This window comes from Polypterus senegalus, chromosome 6, assembly GCF_016835505.1.
Source record: "Polypterus senegalus isolate Bchr_013 chromosome 6, ASM1683550v1, whole genome shotgun sequence".
In the NCBI taxonomy this organism is placed as follows: domain Eukaryota; kingdom Metazoa; phylum Chordata; class Cladistia; order Polypteriformes; family Polypteridae; genus Polypterus; species Polypterus senegalus.
The window spans coordinates 15724477-15741242 of NC_053159.1; the positions used below are offsets into that span (position 1 = coordinate 15724477).

The following is a 16766-nucleotide window of genomic DNA, read 5'->3' on the forward strand; positions in this document are numbered from 1 at the left end:
TTCATGCTTTGTTACTTTCCCCCTTAGGGGGGGCCAACCCACAGTTGGAGAACTACTGCTGTATTGATCAATAGCACCTGATGACCCCATCTCATTGACCCCAATGTCTTACTTGTGTTTCTGAATGGATGAGTAGTCAGTCAGTCATTTTCCAACCCGCTATATCCAAACATAGGTCATAGCCAATCCCAGCCAACATAAGAAGCAAGGCAGGAACAAATCCCGGGCAGGGCAACAGGCCACCGCAGGGCACACACACACACATAACACACACCAAGCACACACTAGGGACAATTTAGGACCACCAATGCACCTAACCTGCATGTCTTTGGACTGTGGGAGAAAACCCAGGCAGACACGGGGAGAACATGCAAACTCCACGCAGGGAGGACACGGGAAGTGAACCCAAGTCTCCTTACTGCAAGGCAGCAGCGCTACCACTGTGCCACCCACTGTGCCGTTCTGGATGAGTAGTCATTTTCTCAAATTAACAAGGGTACAGACCTATAAATACCTGGGAGTGCAGCTGGATGACAAACTGGACTGGACTGCCAATACTGATGCTCTGTGTAAGAAAGGCCAGAGCCGACTATACTTCCTTAGAAGGTTGGCGTCCTTCAACATCTGCAATAAGATGCTGCAGATGTTCTATCAGACGGTTGTGGTGAGTGCCCTCTTCTACGCGGTGGTGTGCTGGGGAGGCAACATAAAGAAGAGGGATGTCTCATGCCTGGACAAACTGGTGAGAAAGGCAGGCTCTACTGTAGGAATAAAGCTGGACAGTTTGACATCTGTGGCAGAGCAATGGACGCTGAGCAGGCTCCTGTCATACATTGAAAATCCACTGCATCCACTGAACAGGATCATCACCAGACAGAGGAGCAGCTTCAACAACAGACTGCTGTCACCGTCCTGCTCCACTGACAGACTGAGGAGACCCCACACTATGCGACTCTTCAATTCCACCCGGGGGAGTAAATGCTAACATTATTCTGCTATGCTAACTTAAGTTATTGTCTGCTTTTACATGCATTTTTATTACTCTTTAATTTAATATTGCTTTTTGTATCAGTATACTGCTGCTGGATTATGTGGATTTCCCTTTGGATTAATAAAGTATCTATCTATCTATCTATCTATCTATCTATCTATCTATCTATCTATCTATCAATTATATAGTGCCTTTACTCACTCCTATCTATCTATCTATCTATCTATCTATCTATTAAGGAGAAATTGGAAATCTTAGTGATTGGCAAAAATGGATATAGTGAGGGTATTAGAAATAACATTGATCCATTAGGCTTAAAAGTCAAGACTGAGATAAAGAATTTAGGGACAATTATTGACTCTGACCTAAATTTGAAATCACGTATTAATCAGATTACTAGGACAGCATTTTTTCACTTAAGAAATATAGCAAAAGTTAGATCCCTTATAACTTTGCAAGATGCTGAAAAATTAGTTCACGCTTTTGTTTTCAGTCGGCTAGATCAGGGGTGTTGAATTCCAGTCCTGGTGGGCCGCAGTGTCTGCAGGTTTTCATTCTAACCCATTTCCTAATCAGTGACCAGTTTTTACTGTTAATTAACATATTTCCCTTCATTTTAATAGTCCTATTTTTAAGGATTCAGTCCTCTAAATTGATTTTTCTCCATTAAATGGCCACCAAGCAGAAATGAGACATGAAATGAGCCAACTAATGATCAGTTAATTGAGGTGTCAAACTCCAACCAATTTCATTCCAACCAGTTTCTTAATGAGGAGCCAATTGTTGCAGGTAATAAAATCCGTTATTTAATTCCATGGCCTGTTGTTGCTCTCATTCTGCTACAGCAGACATTTTCAAAACTGTGGATGGTCTGTTTTTCTAAGAACACAGTCAAAATGTTTTGGTGACCTTAGCAGATTAACCTTACTGAGACCTCCACCTTTCTTTATTTTCAGATACTTGTGGGTAGCTGGTCACACAGTGGCTTGTTTTGCGTCTCATTATCGTTAGTCTGCTAATTAAGGGAAAAGAATCAAGAAAGAGGTCCAAGTCAATTTAATTAAAATGAAGGCAAAACAAGTTAATTAGCAGCAAAAACTGGTCACTAATTAAGAAGATGGTTAGAATGAAAACCTGCAGCCACTGCGGCCCTCCAGGTACCGGAGTTCGACACCCGTGGGCTAGATTACATAATTGTAATGCACCCTTCTCAGGACCACCAAAGAAAGACATCGAGTGCTGAATGCAACTGCCAGAAACCAAGAAAATCCAAGCACATCACACCAGTCTTAGCGTCGTTACACTGGTTACCCGTGTCATTCAGAATTGAATTTTTCTAGTCTAGCTAATGTTGAAACTCCAGTGTGTGGGGCTAATCACGTGCACTAATGCTTCTTCTCCCTCCTTACTGAAACAAGTAAGACCTAGTCCACTTCCTCTTCTGGCTCCAGACCACGCCTCCAACGACCTCATTTCCGCCTTTTCCCTTCCAGATGACCCGCCTCTTCCTCCGTCTCAGCTACACAAACCCACCAGCTCTGCTCTGCAATTCAGTCCTGTCTTGTGACTCATCAGCAGAGTATTAAGCATCTTTTCCCTTGCAGTGACTCTACAATATACGGGGTGGACCCCCAAACCTTTATCGTTGTTTTTTGCTTTCTTTACACCCTTTACAATACACGGCTCTAGAATCGGCCTGGGATGGAGTAAATGATAGCAATTTGAAAGTTGCTGCAAAGGCATTATAAGCATGACATCATTCCGATGCCGTTTTGACAAACTTGAATGACCCTCCAGTTATTAAGATAATAAATTATCGGTCTTTTTTTTTTACGGCCCCACACACCAATTCTAATAAAGAAAAGGTCCTTTTCCGCAGTAGCAGGGTTGCGGTGTTCAGTCGAATTTATTTCTCCCTAGAGTCTTTTCAACAGCATCTGAACACCAAACAATTTAATCCAAATTACTTTCAAGCTGAATATTTGAAGCGAAAGGGAGACCCCGACACCAAACTCCTGTCACCATAACTAATGCCTTCTTTAATAAAGTGATGACAGGACAACATGGAGGGATTTTAATAGAATGCTATTGTCCGGTTAATTGTAATAAAAGGCTTCTCCTTTATACTCCTATCATTGCTGTAAATTGCTTTATGGATTGGATGCTACAGAAATGTTAATTGTCGTGCAATATAAATTTTCAATTAGATTGCTTTGCACCTCGAACGCTGCCATTTAGCTGCATAATGTATTTGTCAATTCTTTGGAAAGCAACATGATGGGTATATCAGATTATTAAGGGAGGACATCTGGATGTTCATGAATATCACGTTAAGCAGCAGATGTTAATTTAGGCTATAATGCAAATTAACAGGAAAAATATGAAAAAATGCAAAATGTGTTTTGTTTATTTACCTCTTTATTATTTGATTATAGAGGAATGCATCAACACCTTAACACACATAACAGGAGCCTGCAATGTTCTCTCCATTTTCCCAATTAGTCTAGTGCTGTAAATATGGCCGTGTACCAAGGGGATTTGGCCACAGTGCCCGCATTGATCCGGGCAAATCTAGCTTGCAGTTAAACACAGGAGCCCCCTCTTATTTCAAAAAATAAAAATGAGCCAAACTAATTTAATAGTTTATAGCAGCTATTAAACAATGTAGATCTTTCCATCCTGGACAGCAGATGTTTGAGTTTGCCATGCTTGTCAGTGAATTTGAGAGACTATGGATTAGAAATGGATTGACATGATCTACTGCCTTTTACGTCTTGTTTACTCTCCAGGCTCCTCTGAAGCAGGTACTACCACCTTGGCTCAATAGGAGGCACTCACACGAACCTTCTCCTCTTTTCTTCCCTTCCGTAGCATCAGGGCAACTGACTCCACCCCTTCCAGTCTCCCGCCTTTAAAACCCGCCGCTGCTGGAAGGAGGCAATCAGTTCTGAACCGACTGCACCACAGAGTGGCGCTCCCAAAACAGGAGTCTCAGCCAGGTGGCTTTCTTTGCCTCTGATCTTTTTGCTTTTGTTGATTGTTTTATTTTGTGTCCCAATTACACGGGAATGACTGGGTTGGTGTCCCAAAATTTTCCTTGGGAACCTGCAGTTTCATATTCGATCACAGTATGTTTTCTTTTTTTGTTTATAGTACACTTGCATCTGAGGTGCTGAACAATGTCTGTCTACAGTTTCTGTAGAAAATTCTCATAATTTTTGTGTCAAATGGCAAATGCCTTCTTAGATTTTTAAGGTAAAGGCCATGTGACATTTGACGACTTTTCCCGAGATTTTCTGTTGCCACCTCTTAGCGTCAGCGGCAGTTGGCGGTCCGCAACTGACAAGGCTAAGCATCTAAAAAGTACCACTTTCAGTTAGCAGAAATAGCTCAAAAGTTGATAGAAATCTACATTTTGTACTTAATACTTGTATGCAAAATTTGGTTGATCTACGTGAAAGCATACTCAAGTTATCGTGTTTGCATACACAAACACACAGACATACACACAGACAGACAAACAGACATAATTCCAAAAATAATAGTTTAGGACTAAAATGTTGAGGTTGATCGAAATCTTGAAATGGAATTTTTGGAGGATTCCTATTCATTCCCTATACTTCGTATACGAGAAAGTTAGGGGGGTCTAAAACGTCGAGATTCACCAAAATCTCGACAGCGTCTTTTTGGACGAGTACAATATTTTCCCTGTACTTCGTTTACAAAAAAGTCAGAAAAATCTAAAACATCGAGATTCATTAAAATCTCGAAAAATTGAGCTTTTAGAGGATTCCACTTCTTTCCCTATATATCGTATACGAGAAAGTCAGGGAGGTCTAAAACGTCGAGATTCATCAAAATCTCGACATCGACTTTTTGGACGATTACAATATTTTCCCTGTACTTCGTATACAAAAAAGTCAGGGAGGTCTAAAACATAGAGATTCATCAAAATCACAACATCGAATTTTTAGATGATTACAATACTTTATCTGTACTTCCTACAGTATATGAGAAAATAAAAAGGAAAGGTCAGCGATTGCGTCTGAACTCGCCGCAGCTGTTATCCCTTAGTCAGGCAGCACGCTATTGGCTGGCATAAAAAGGGTTGAGCACGAGTGTACTGGAAAGTCGGCACAGAGCTGAATTCTTTCATTCAGACAGACAGACAGTTATGGCTATTGCAGTAGGTGCTTCTTACATTATATGTGAACACTCTTAAAATGACAAAGGACGATGCTGAAACAGCCATGATTGTAATATTTGCACAATCAACATCACCGTCCACCACTGCTTACCCTGCCCTTGGTAAAGAATCTGTCCAAGAATCAACGACAGACATTAAAGAGGAAGGCACATGATGTGCCACACGCGATACTTTCTTCTGAAAAAGTTTGTCAGTAATTTAAAAAAATCTAAGTACCCATGACAATAATGACCCTATAAACCTATAACAGAGAATAAAATGAAGTAGAGTTAGAATCCTTCTTCTCTAAAGAACAGAATAAATGCCCTCGGTTATGTAAGGCACATAAAAAGAATGGGCTGAATGTTCTGGACAATAAACTGCTGCAGACTGCCTGAAGCAGTGCCAGGTGGAAGTGATGCTGAGTGCCAGGGTCCCAGCTGGATGTCTCTTTCTTGGCAGAAAGAAGCACTGTATTTCATGGCAGAAGAGCATTCATTGATGGATTTTTGAGGGAAAAGTTCTGAGTTTATCGCATTCTGGACAAAATGATTGTTCAAAAGCCGTTCCGAGAAATGAGCTCAAGCGCATTCGACAGCGGCAAAATGCTTACTTTCAAGGCGGTAACATATCTGATCGAGGGCAATCTGCCAAACACGCATGGTAATATTCAATTTTTCTTCCTGCATTGCTTGTTTATATAATAGCGCACATCTGTCATAGAGCTGGCATCCCTGGCAGCATAATGGAAAGGAACCTTTGAGTGGAAAAGCCGACTGATAATTGACCCTGATGATTTGAGGAGGTACTCACCCGATACCAGACTATCTCTCTCAGCCTGCCGTCAGTCTTGAAGTTGCATTTCAGCGTCACAGTATCTCCTACAACAACTGGAGGAAGGGGCTCAATGGTGACGGTTAAGTAACCTGTGAAAAAGAGGGGCAAAGAAAACAATTAAATAATGGGGAAGGTTGGCATCAGAAAGGCCATCTGGTTGTAAAAATCACACTGAAACCAATATTATGAGAAGTCTAGTCAAAAAACAAAAAAATAGCAATACTAAAAAAGCTATGAAAGAAGAAGAAGAAGAAGACATGTTGTGGCCTACAGCTCCCTAAACCTGACAAAGACAGGGACAGATACAAGTTGTTTCACACACACAGGCTTTTATTTACAGGTGGGAAACCCTTGCCAAGTGTTTCCCACTAGCCAGCGCAGTATACCAAGTACAGATAATAAAGAACGCCTCAATGCCTTTCTTTTCTTCTTCTTCTTCTTCTTCACTCTCTGCCTTTGTCCACCTTCACTCCTCCTCCAGAAAGCTTCATTTACCTTCCTCCCAATTCTGGCTCCTGGAGCAGTGGCAGTGGGCTTGTTTTATCCAGCACCCGGGTGTACTTCTGGTGGCCCATTAGTGTGGGGTGGAAGCCCAACAAAGTAGTGGTCCATAATCCCTGCATCACCCCCTGGCATTACCCACAGAACCCAACAGGGCTGTGCTAAACTCCAGCTCCCTTGAAGCCCTGTGAGAATCCGAGGCACCAGTGCAACCTGAGGGGGCTGCCATGTAGTGCTCTGGGGGAGGCAGTGCCCTGTGCATGCTCTCTCTCCTGGTTCTTCCAGTATGGAAGTGTCCTGGCTGCCGTTCGCCATAAATGTCTAAAATTTAAAGTGAACATTTATGTTTTTCTTTATATAATTCATTATCAGCTGAATACAAACATGTTTAATCCCACTACTCTTTATCTCTAATGACTTTTTCTATTCTGGCACAAAGGGTCCATCAGGGAAAGGTTCTGAGCCAATATGCCATCTGTATGCAGTTTACATTATTACTACTTGCCTGACATATTTGAGCACAGGCAGGTGAAGTGACCAACTCATGGATTTGGAACCACAACCTCAGGGTTTAAAGTCCAAACTTTCAAAGCTTTAACTATGACACGCCATGTTTGTCACATGATTGCTCCAATATCTTTTGGATTTTATTTTGTTCTACTTGTTTCTGGGAAAAGGGACAATACGTCTTGTGGTATGGTTAGTTGTAGGATTAGGATTGTTTTGCAGAGTGCTGCAATTTTCCCAATCAGAGCCCAGCATTTGTTTATCATTGTGATTAGCGCTAAGTGAAAATTAAATTTGCAACAAATCTCCGTGTTTCACTTTGCAAAAAAAAAAAAGAGAAATACGGTTGGCATTTTGCTTCCAGCAACATTTATACCATTGACACAAGAAAAAAGGTATTCGGCCTTATCTGGAAGCATTTATGTGCATTAATTCTGCATGTATCTGCCTGTCAGTTACTTTTAAAATAATAAATAAAAATCACCAGACTCACTTCCTGTAAGGTGTTGACCATTGTTTCCCAGCCTTTGTGGTGTCACAACCCATTTTTTTACGTACCAGTGGGTTTGTGACCCACAAGGGAGGGGGAATTACAACTTGCATTGAATTTAGCATGACCCGCCATACCCCTCAGTGAATTTAGTGTGATCATCTGAGCAGAGGTGAGAGTAGGGTGGTCACATGCCAGTGTGATAATGACTCACATAGAAGGGGGACTTCCCCCTTCATTAATTACACATGATCCACCATACCCATTAGTGAGTGTGATCGGCAAAGATGGTGGTACCCACATTCACCAGAGAGTTCCATGAGTCAGGCTCGGTTGACAATGCTTTTCCTACTCAGTGAACTGAGCATGATTATCAGAGTGAGAGTTGGGGGTAGTCTTACAGAATCTCTTACAATCCATATGAGATGCTACCTGTATGAATTGAGCCTGACTAGGGGGTTTGGGGGGCTTTGTTTCACCTAGAGTTGGCTGGACCCTACCTGCAATGCCACCGCTGGAAATGCTGGTGTAGACATATTGTTCAGCCTCCAGATGTGTTCTGGTAAAATGATTCCCCTCCTTGCTAATTATGATGACAGTCTTGGCGACTGCAATCCTAAAGATGCATCATAGACAGAAAAGAACCTTGAAGCTCCCAGTGCTTGGAGAGTTCACATCCCTAACTTTCTTCTGCAGGAATCAAGATAAGTGGAAGGAAGGGTGATAGGAATGGTGGGGGACAGCGAGGCGTGGCTTTTCTTGTAGTGAGATTCTAATGTGGAGACCACACGGTAATGTGGACAAGGGTGACTTGTTGGTGTTGTCTTCAAGAGGAAAATGTGCAGCATGTCACATTATAAAGAAATACACCGCGATCCTCAGCGCTAATGTAAATGCATTCTTTCACTTAAGAAATATAGCAAAAGTTAGACCTCTTATAACATTGTAAGATGCTGCAAATTAGTTCACGCTTTTGTTTTCAGTCAGCTAGATTACTGTAATGCACTCCTCTAAGGACCACCCAAAAAAGACATCAGTCGATTGCAAGGAGGGCAGAATGCAGCTGCCAGAATCCTAACTAGGAAAAGAAAATCCGAACACATCACACCAGTCTTAGCGTCACTACACTGGTTACCTGTGTCATTTAGAATTGACTTTAAAATATTGCTAATGGTCTGCAGTGGGCTGGCACCCTGCCCAGGGTTTGTGTCCTGACTTGCGCCCTATTTTGGCTGGGATTGGCTCCAGCAGACCCCCGTGACCCTGTAGTTAGGATATAGTGGGTTGGATAATGAATGGATGGATATTGCTTATGGTTTACAAAGCCTTAAATAATCTCGCTCCATCCTATATTTCAGAATGCCTCTCACCTTACACTCCAAATCGCAAACTTAGATCTTCAAATGAGGGTCTGCTTATTATTCCGAGAACTAAACTTAAAAGAAGTGGTGAGGCGGCCTTCTGCTGTTAGGCATCTAACATCTGGAATAACTAACCGATAGAATTTTGCCAGGCTAATTCGGTGGAGCACTTTAAAACACTGCAAAAAACTCATTATGTTAACATGGCTTTCTCATAGCTTCATTTTAGTTTAATCCTAATATTCTGTATATGCATTAAATTATCAATATCATTCCTGTTTGCTCCGTAATCCGTACTAACAGCTACTTTCTCTGCTGCTTTTTTTCCAGTTTTCTGTGGCGCCGATCACCACCTGATCAGGGCACCGTTATGTCCCTACATTGATGGATTGACGACCAGAAGTCCACATGACCATCATCATCAGGGTCTTCCATGTGGACTCTGAATACAATGAGGAGTGATTGAGATCATTGATGTTAATTAGAATGCCTAGAGGGGGCTGGGTGGTCTTGTGGCCTTGGAACCCCTGCATATTTTATTTTTTTCTCCAGCCGTCTGGAGTTTTTTTTTTTTTTTGTGTTTTCTGTTTTTCTTTTTTATTCTATATTAATTAGTGTTCCCTAATTCTATTTTCTTATTTATTTTGTCTTTTTTATCTTTCGTCATTATATAAAGCACCTTGAGCTACATCATATGTATGAAAATCCATCCATTATACAACCCACTATATCCTAACTACAGGGTCATGGGGGTCTGCTGGAGCCAATCCCAGCCAACACAGGGTGCAAGGCAGGAAACAAACCCTGGGCAGGGTGCCAGCCCACTGCAGGGCACACACACAAGTACACACTAGGGACAATTTAGGATCGCCAATGCATCTAAACTGCATGTCTTTGGACTGTGGGAGGAAACTGGAGCACCTGGAGGAAACCCACGCAGACACGGGGAGAACATGCAAACTCCACAAAGGGAGGAATTAGGAAGCGAACCCAGGTCTCCTAACTGTGAGGCAGCAGTGCTACCCACTGCGCCACCGTGCCGGCCCATGTATGAAAATGTATTATAGAAATAATAGTTGTTGTTGATAAATAGAATTGATTTGTCGACAGGTTACAGGACAATGCAGTATGAAGGAGCCTTTAAGGAGCAGTGCATCTTATAATACATTCCAAAAAAACTCTTTAAGGGAGTTTTAGTGAGTTTCACGTTTTGCAGTTATGACATCGCCAGTACAGTTTTAGCATCAGTTTCATAAAAACTGTTCTCAGACTGAAATTTGCCTGTTTTATTCCTCACAAATTGTGACCCTGGTCTACAGGAAGCCGATAGGCCAGATTCAAGAGATCAAATAAAACCCCTCTTTCCTCTGATGTCACAAAGGCCATCCTTGACTTTAGAAGCCATCTATCACAAAAGCTGAGCCCCGGTAAGGATACATTTTTTTTTTTTTCCATTTCAAAGTGGTTCTTAGACAAAGACACAGGAATAAAAAAAAACGAAAAAAAACGTGACGATGAAATCCACAGAAAAGCCCGACTCTCAGCTGTGTGCATGGATCTACAGGCGAATACATCTTGAATTGGCTCCATATTCATAATGAACCCTGACTTTTCACATAAGGCTATTCATTTATTTCTCTTTCAAGCCGATGACGGGATTAATGTTGACATGTGGCAAGTCTCAGCATGAGAGAGTGCCGTCACACGCAGAAATGAATCTGACTCCCTCAGATGCCTGCATGTTGTTTGTCGCTGAGTTCCGCCTTCAAAGTGGCAGCACAAAAAAAAGCCACGGCAAAGCAGAGCCGTCTCCCTGAGCACCGCTGCCCTGCCATTACGGCGGTGCTCAGTTGTATTAAGAGACAGCCTCCCAAACGCTTGCATTATTTCACACGACATGTCAAATCTGTTGTGATCTTACTCATGTTGCTCCCTCTTGTTTATTTCTTGGATCTGTGCCGTGGATAGAGGGAGAACACATGTGAGGCGAACCCCTGACTGACTCGCAAAATGTCACCAAGCTGAAGAGCATTCTGTCTCTGTGGAGGGGCCTTCACATTCCTCCAGTGTTCCTTAGGGTTTGCCTCTTATATGTTAGTTTATATGGAGTTTTGTCCTGGCAGGGTCCACAAGTGACCCTGTTTTCCCATTTAGACTCTTTACTATGTAGAAGAAAAAGAAGACATTGCATTTATATAGCGCCTTTCAAAACACTCAAAGTGCCACTTCGACCATCACCGATATCCAGGATGCACCTGGATGATGTGACAGCAGCCATTTGATGAAGACACGCGCACACGAGAGAGAGAGAGCCAATAAGGAGTAAGAGATGGTGAGGGGGCCAGAATGACCAGGCCATTATGGACAATTTAGCTACAGTATCATGAAACACCCTACTCTTTACAAAAGATGCCACAGAGAGTCAGTTCTGTATTTCGTGTGAAATATGGCACCAATTCTTACAGTCACTGCACTGGGACATTGGGATCCACACATAGACCACCCGCTGTTGGACTCATCCAACACCTCTTCCATCAGCAACCCAAGCTTTTCTTAGGTGGTCTCCCATCTAAGTACTGTCCGGGCCCAAACATACTTATCTTTAGTTGGATGGCCTGTTCTGAAGTGCAGGTGGTACGGCTACTGACTGATGGTGTGACATGTGGTATGTCTTCTAAGAGATTCCATCCTCCTATTATACTGTTGGTGTTAACTATTCGTGATGCTGTTCATTGACTATTGCTCTGTTTTTAACACAGCCTGGTGGTGAAGCTCAGAGACCATGGTCTGAACAGCTCCATCAGTGGTGGGTTTTTGACTTCCTGCCAAATATGTGCCATTGGTTGAAGACTCACAACAAGATCTCCTCCACACTGTCCACCACCATCAGCATTCTGCAAGGATTCAGTCTCAGCCCACTGCTATTATAGTCCTTTTACCTATGACTGTGTGACAAGGCATGAGGCCAACAGCATCATCAAGTTTGTGGATGACACCAGCGCGATTGACCTCATTAGCAAGAATGATATCTGCAGGAGTGAGGTACAAGACCTAAATGCACGCTGCCATGACAACAACCCCCTCCCTGAACGATGACAAAACAAAAGAGCTTATTTTGGACTTCAGGAAGAACAAAGGAAATCACATTCCACTCTACTTCAATGGCTTCCCCCGTCCAGACGGTTATCAGCTTCAGGTTCCTGGGTATTCAGAATGTGACTGCACTTTGTGGTCTTTCAACACCACCTTCATCATCAAAAAGGGCTCAACAAAGGCGATTTGTCCTTAGGAGGCTAAAGAGCTTACATATGGAAACCTAAATACTTGTGACCTTCTACTGATGCATTATTGAAAGTATCCTGACTGGATGCATCATGATGTGGTTTGGCAACCTGACTTGTCAGAATCACAAGCTTCTCCAAATGGTTTGTTCTTACTGCTTCTAAAATCACTGGGGCTGACCTTCCACAGCTTTCTACCATCTACTCCCGCCGATTTCTGAGGAAGGCTTGAACCCATTATCTCTAATACCAGCCATCAAGTTCATCCGTGTTTACACTTCTGCCATCTCGTAAATGTTACCGGAGGCTCACCACACACTCCAACCATCTCAGGCACAGCTTCATCCTATTGGGTATAAGGTCCCTGAACTCTTGGCAACCTCATCTTTCCTGTACCCACCTGCTGGTTTAAGTCTTATTCAACTGTACGAGGAGGGACCCCAAAATAACGAGATTAAAAAAAAATTGTTTATTTCTCAGAAAATTTCCAAAATTTAATCACCCTCAAAATACTCTCCCTGACATTCAATACGCTTGTCCCACTCAATTTTTCCATTTTTCAAAACCGTTCTGAAAAATGATAGCCTTCAGTGCCTGCGTTGTTTGCTTTTTGACCTCCTCTACATCCTAAAAATGCTTTCCTTTAATTAACGCGCACACGTGCCGGTCCCGGGACAATTAAGCGTTTTAAAAACGTTACAGTAATGTGTGCATGCCCATCTGCCATGCATCTCGACACCCTACCCATCAAATGAAACTTCAAAGTCTCGTCTTACCGATGATATAAACCATTTTGACACACAACAACCACAGCACTGACACTAAAGCCTTTTTTACAGAGAAGTACATACTTTTAAGAGTTGACTGTCTCTACCTTTGAAGACCCCCTGCAAGTCAAACATCAATATTTCCGAGCAGTATTGATCCCATTGTGTCCGTAAGGCTCCAGCGAATATAATCCAGTAAAACGATTAGGTCCAAAACACACGATATATCCTCAAAGGGACAAAAACTCCAGAAAACGTTTCATAACTTGAGACCACCTATGTAATTTTTTTTCATTTCTATTGATCATATCAGACGTAATTTGTTTCTGTCGGCGATAACCATGCTACCGCATGAAACACGGAAGTGTTAGCTTCTGATCGACACCTAAGTTGGCCAATTACGACGGGTCTGGGGTTGACTGGCACCTCGTATAGCCAACCAGTGTCACAGAAAGCTTGGAGGATGACGTATAGCTCTAAACTCTGGTAGAATCTACCAGTTTGATTGGACACTGTGACTGACACTCAAAACTTACAGCCAATGAGCAGCCGAGCATTTTGATATGTAACTTGCCATACTAACTTGTAAACAAAACGATCGGAGCTGCGTGAAGGTGGCATTTGTGCCAGTCTGCAGAGTTGGTGCGTGGTTGTTTATTGTGATTTCGCCAAGTTTTTTCGCATTTTAAATATGAATAAAAGTAGAAGTTTAAACGTAAATAAACGCTCGATTAAATAATAGATGCATGTACGCGTTGCAAAAGTATTCAACCGGCCCAGGAGACGTGTAATGGCAGAGAGCGACATGTACCACGCCCTTGTGCTTTCTGCTTGCTAGTGATTGCTGCCATCAAGTGGCACATGGAAAAACGCTGAGCTGTGTTGTAACAGTTTGTAAAAGAAATATATATAGTTTGTGTGCATTTTATAAAAAAAGTAAAAATAAAAATATAAATATATTTTTGGCCCATAAGACTTGTATTGACTATTTTTACATAGAAATGTGTATTTTTTATTGTTTTTATTATTTTTATAACTAATAGAGTGACACTGTGTGTAGATATAGATTCCTTTAGGTGTAAGCTTTCAGTAGAGCCCTCATTGATATCTGTGGGTTGAAGCATTCAAAAGTTATTACACTTTCTCCATACGTTCCAAAATGTGGATAATGGTCCCTCTAAAAACCCCCTGGGCATGCCCACATAAAAACTGGTGTAAAAAATGTCATTTTTCCAGGTATTCTTTTCAAATTTGAAATTTGAGTAGTCAACAAGTTATTCTGTTGGTACATAGTGTGTTTCTGTCCCCACCTACCTACTGCAGCTTTATTTTCCTTTATTTTCATAAAAAAAAAAAAATAATTTTTTCTGTGAGTTCTAATGTCCATAACTTTTGATCAGTCACACCTACAGTGATTCTGACTACTAAGGGTGAAACTAGAGAATGTTACCTTTACAAAGAGACCAAACATGTGTTTATACTCCAGATAGTTCAATAACAGCAATGATTCTAATTTGGAGAGGTCGAATTACAAGCGATTTAGTAAAAATGACCCCGCTTGATAAGGGGTTTTAAGGTGCTTCTTTATTCTTGGGAATAAGAAAAAAAAATCAAAGGGTGTAAAGGTCCAGGGAATTTGGAGTTGGGAAACCACTGTCATCCCGTTTTTCGTGAGAAACTGCTGTGTTGACGGGAGTGTCGTCAGGATGCAGAAGCCACTCACTTGATCACCGCAATTCGGGTCGTTTTCTCCGCACGGCATCACGCAATCGCTTGAGTACATCAAGGACGCCGCTTGACCAAACGATGCAGAGGGCAGTATAATACACGCACCTCGCGGCAAACGTTGGAACTAACACCCCTCTAGCGTCCAGAAAAAAAATTCTCGTTATTTTTGGATCCCTCCTCGTATATTACATGTGTGCTGTCATCTTTTTTCCATTAGTGTTAAGTACAGTCTATAAGTTGGTACAGTTTTGTTTTGCACTATGTACATTAGGACAATCTTCTGCTTCCCTTGTTTATCAGATTTATTTACTAGGGGGCGCCACCTCTGCGTTTGATTAACCGGATATACAATTTAAAGTGATTGTTATGCATTATTTTTACTTTAAAACTTCAGTTAAAACAATATTTGGAATTAACTTTTCTTCAAGATCGCATTGAATTTTGATTCCAATCTTTGGATTTACATTGTAACAATGCAACGTACAACTGCCCATGAGTGAATATCGTTGATTTCTCTCTAATAAATATACCAACTTTTTTGAGTGTTTGTCCCTGTGATTTGTTAATTGTCATAGCAAAAGCTATTCTAACGGGAAACTGTAAACGTTTTAATATGAATGGCATATCAAGATCTCCTTTTGTGTCTAATGTCCATCCATCCAGTATCCAACCTGCTATATCCTAACTACAGGGTCACAGGGGTCTGCTGGAGCCAATCCCAGCCAACACAGGGCACAAGGCAGGAAACAAACCCCAGGCAGGGTGCCAGCCCACCGCAGGGCACACACACACACACACACACACACATACACACCAAGCACACACTAGGGACAATTTAGAATCGCCAATCCAACTAACCTGCATGTCTTTGGACTGTGAGAGGAAACCGAAGCACCCGGAGGAAACCCACGCAGACATGGGGAGAACATGAAAACTCCATGCAGGGAGGACTGCATAGTCCATCCATCCATCCATTTTCTAACCCGCTGAATCCGAATACAGGGTCACGGGGGTCTGCTGGAGCCAAACCCAGCCAACACAGGGCACAAGGCAGGAACCAATCCTGGGCAGGGTGCCAACCCACCGCAGGGCACACACACACACACACATACACACACTAGGGACAATTTAGAATCGCCAGTCCACCTAACCTGCATGTCTTTGGACTGTGAGAGGAAACCGAAGCACCCGGAGGAAACCCACGCAGACATGGGGAGAACATGAAAACTCCACGCAGGGAGGACCGCATAGTCTATGATACGCATTTAATCAATTTGCCGTGTAATCGAGCAACAATTTTTGTGTGAATTCCTTTAACTTCATTGTTTTTTGCTCCCATATTTAGATGAATGGGTGATTCTAAACTGGATCTTCGTAAGTGTGCGAGTGTGGGGAGCTGCCTTAAATATCTAGAAAAGTCCCCTTTTATTGGCTAACTAAAAAGATTACAATAAGCAAGCTTTCGAGACAACTTATTCTTCACATAAGTTGTAATCATCTCACCTGAAGAAGGGGCCTGAGTTGCCTTGGAGGCTTGCAAATCGTAATCCTTTAAGTTAGTCAATAAAAGGGGACTTTTCTAGATATTTAAGGCAGCTTCCCATTTTTGTGGCCAGCTAGGCCAGAACCAGCAGTTAGCTGAATTGGGGTGGGATTCTTCTGGGCAGTCCGGTAAAGGTGCCGGCTTGCCGCCTGTGAAGCATTTTGCAGGCCTCACATTATTTTTGCTGTGTTTGTGACTTCTAATCATAACAGATCTGAACAAGCCAGTCGGGATTCTGACCTGCTTTGATGGCTTCACACCTTTTTTTGTGGCCCATTTGGTAGGCAAATACTAATAACGTTCACTTTCTGGTTTCTCAGTTCCTTTCGGCTTTCATCACAAATGTGGTCCTGACCACGTCTTACTGCTACTTTAATCCTCAGGCACCTTTATGTTCACAGCAACCCCTTATCCAGCTGTGTATAAAACAAAAAGCTGGCGACTGAATTAAAGAGCTGCGGTGGGATGTAGAATGCATATGCAAGATCATATGCACGATATCAAAATGAGGATAATTAAACCATTCTCCGCCTTTAAAGCATCTAGGATGACGATTTCTGGAAAGAAAATATTA

The 16766-nt window shown here is 42.2% G+C and overlaps 1 protein-coding gene across 1 annotated transcript in view; it reads right to left on the bottom strand.

Annotated features, from left to right (window-relative positions):
• The window catches only part of igsf21a (immunoglobin superfamily, member 21a), a 777574-nt gene that overhangs the window by 401391 nt on the left and 359417 nt on the right, over nucleotides 1-16766 (bottom strand). Inside the window, exon 2 of the mRNA XM_039755430.1 lies at nucleotides 5991-6103. Within this exon, the coding sequence (XP_039611364.1) occupies nucleotides 5991-6103 (113 nt within the window). The remainder of the gene's footprint in view (nucleotides 1-5990; nucleotides 6104-16766) is intronic.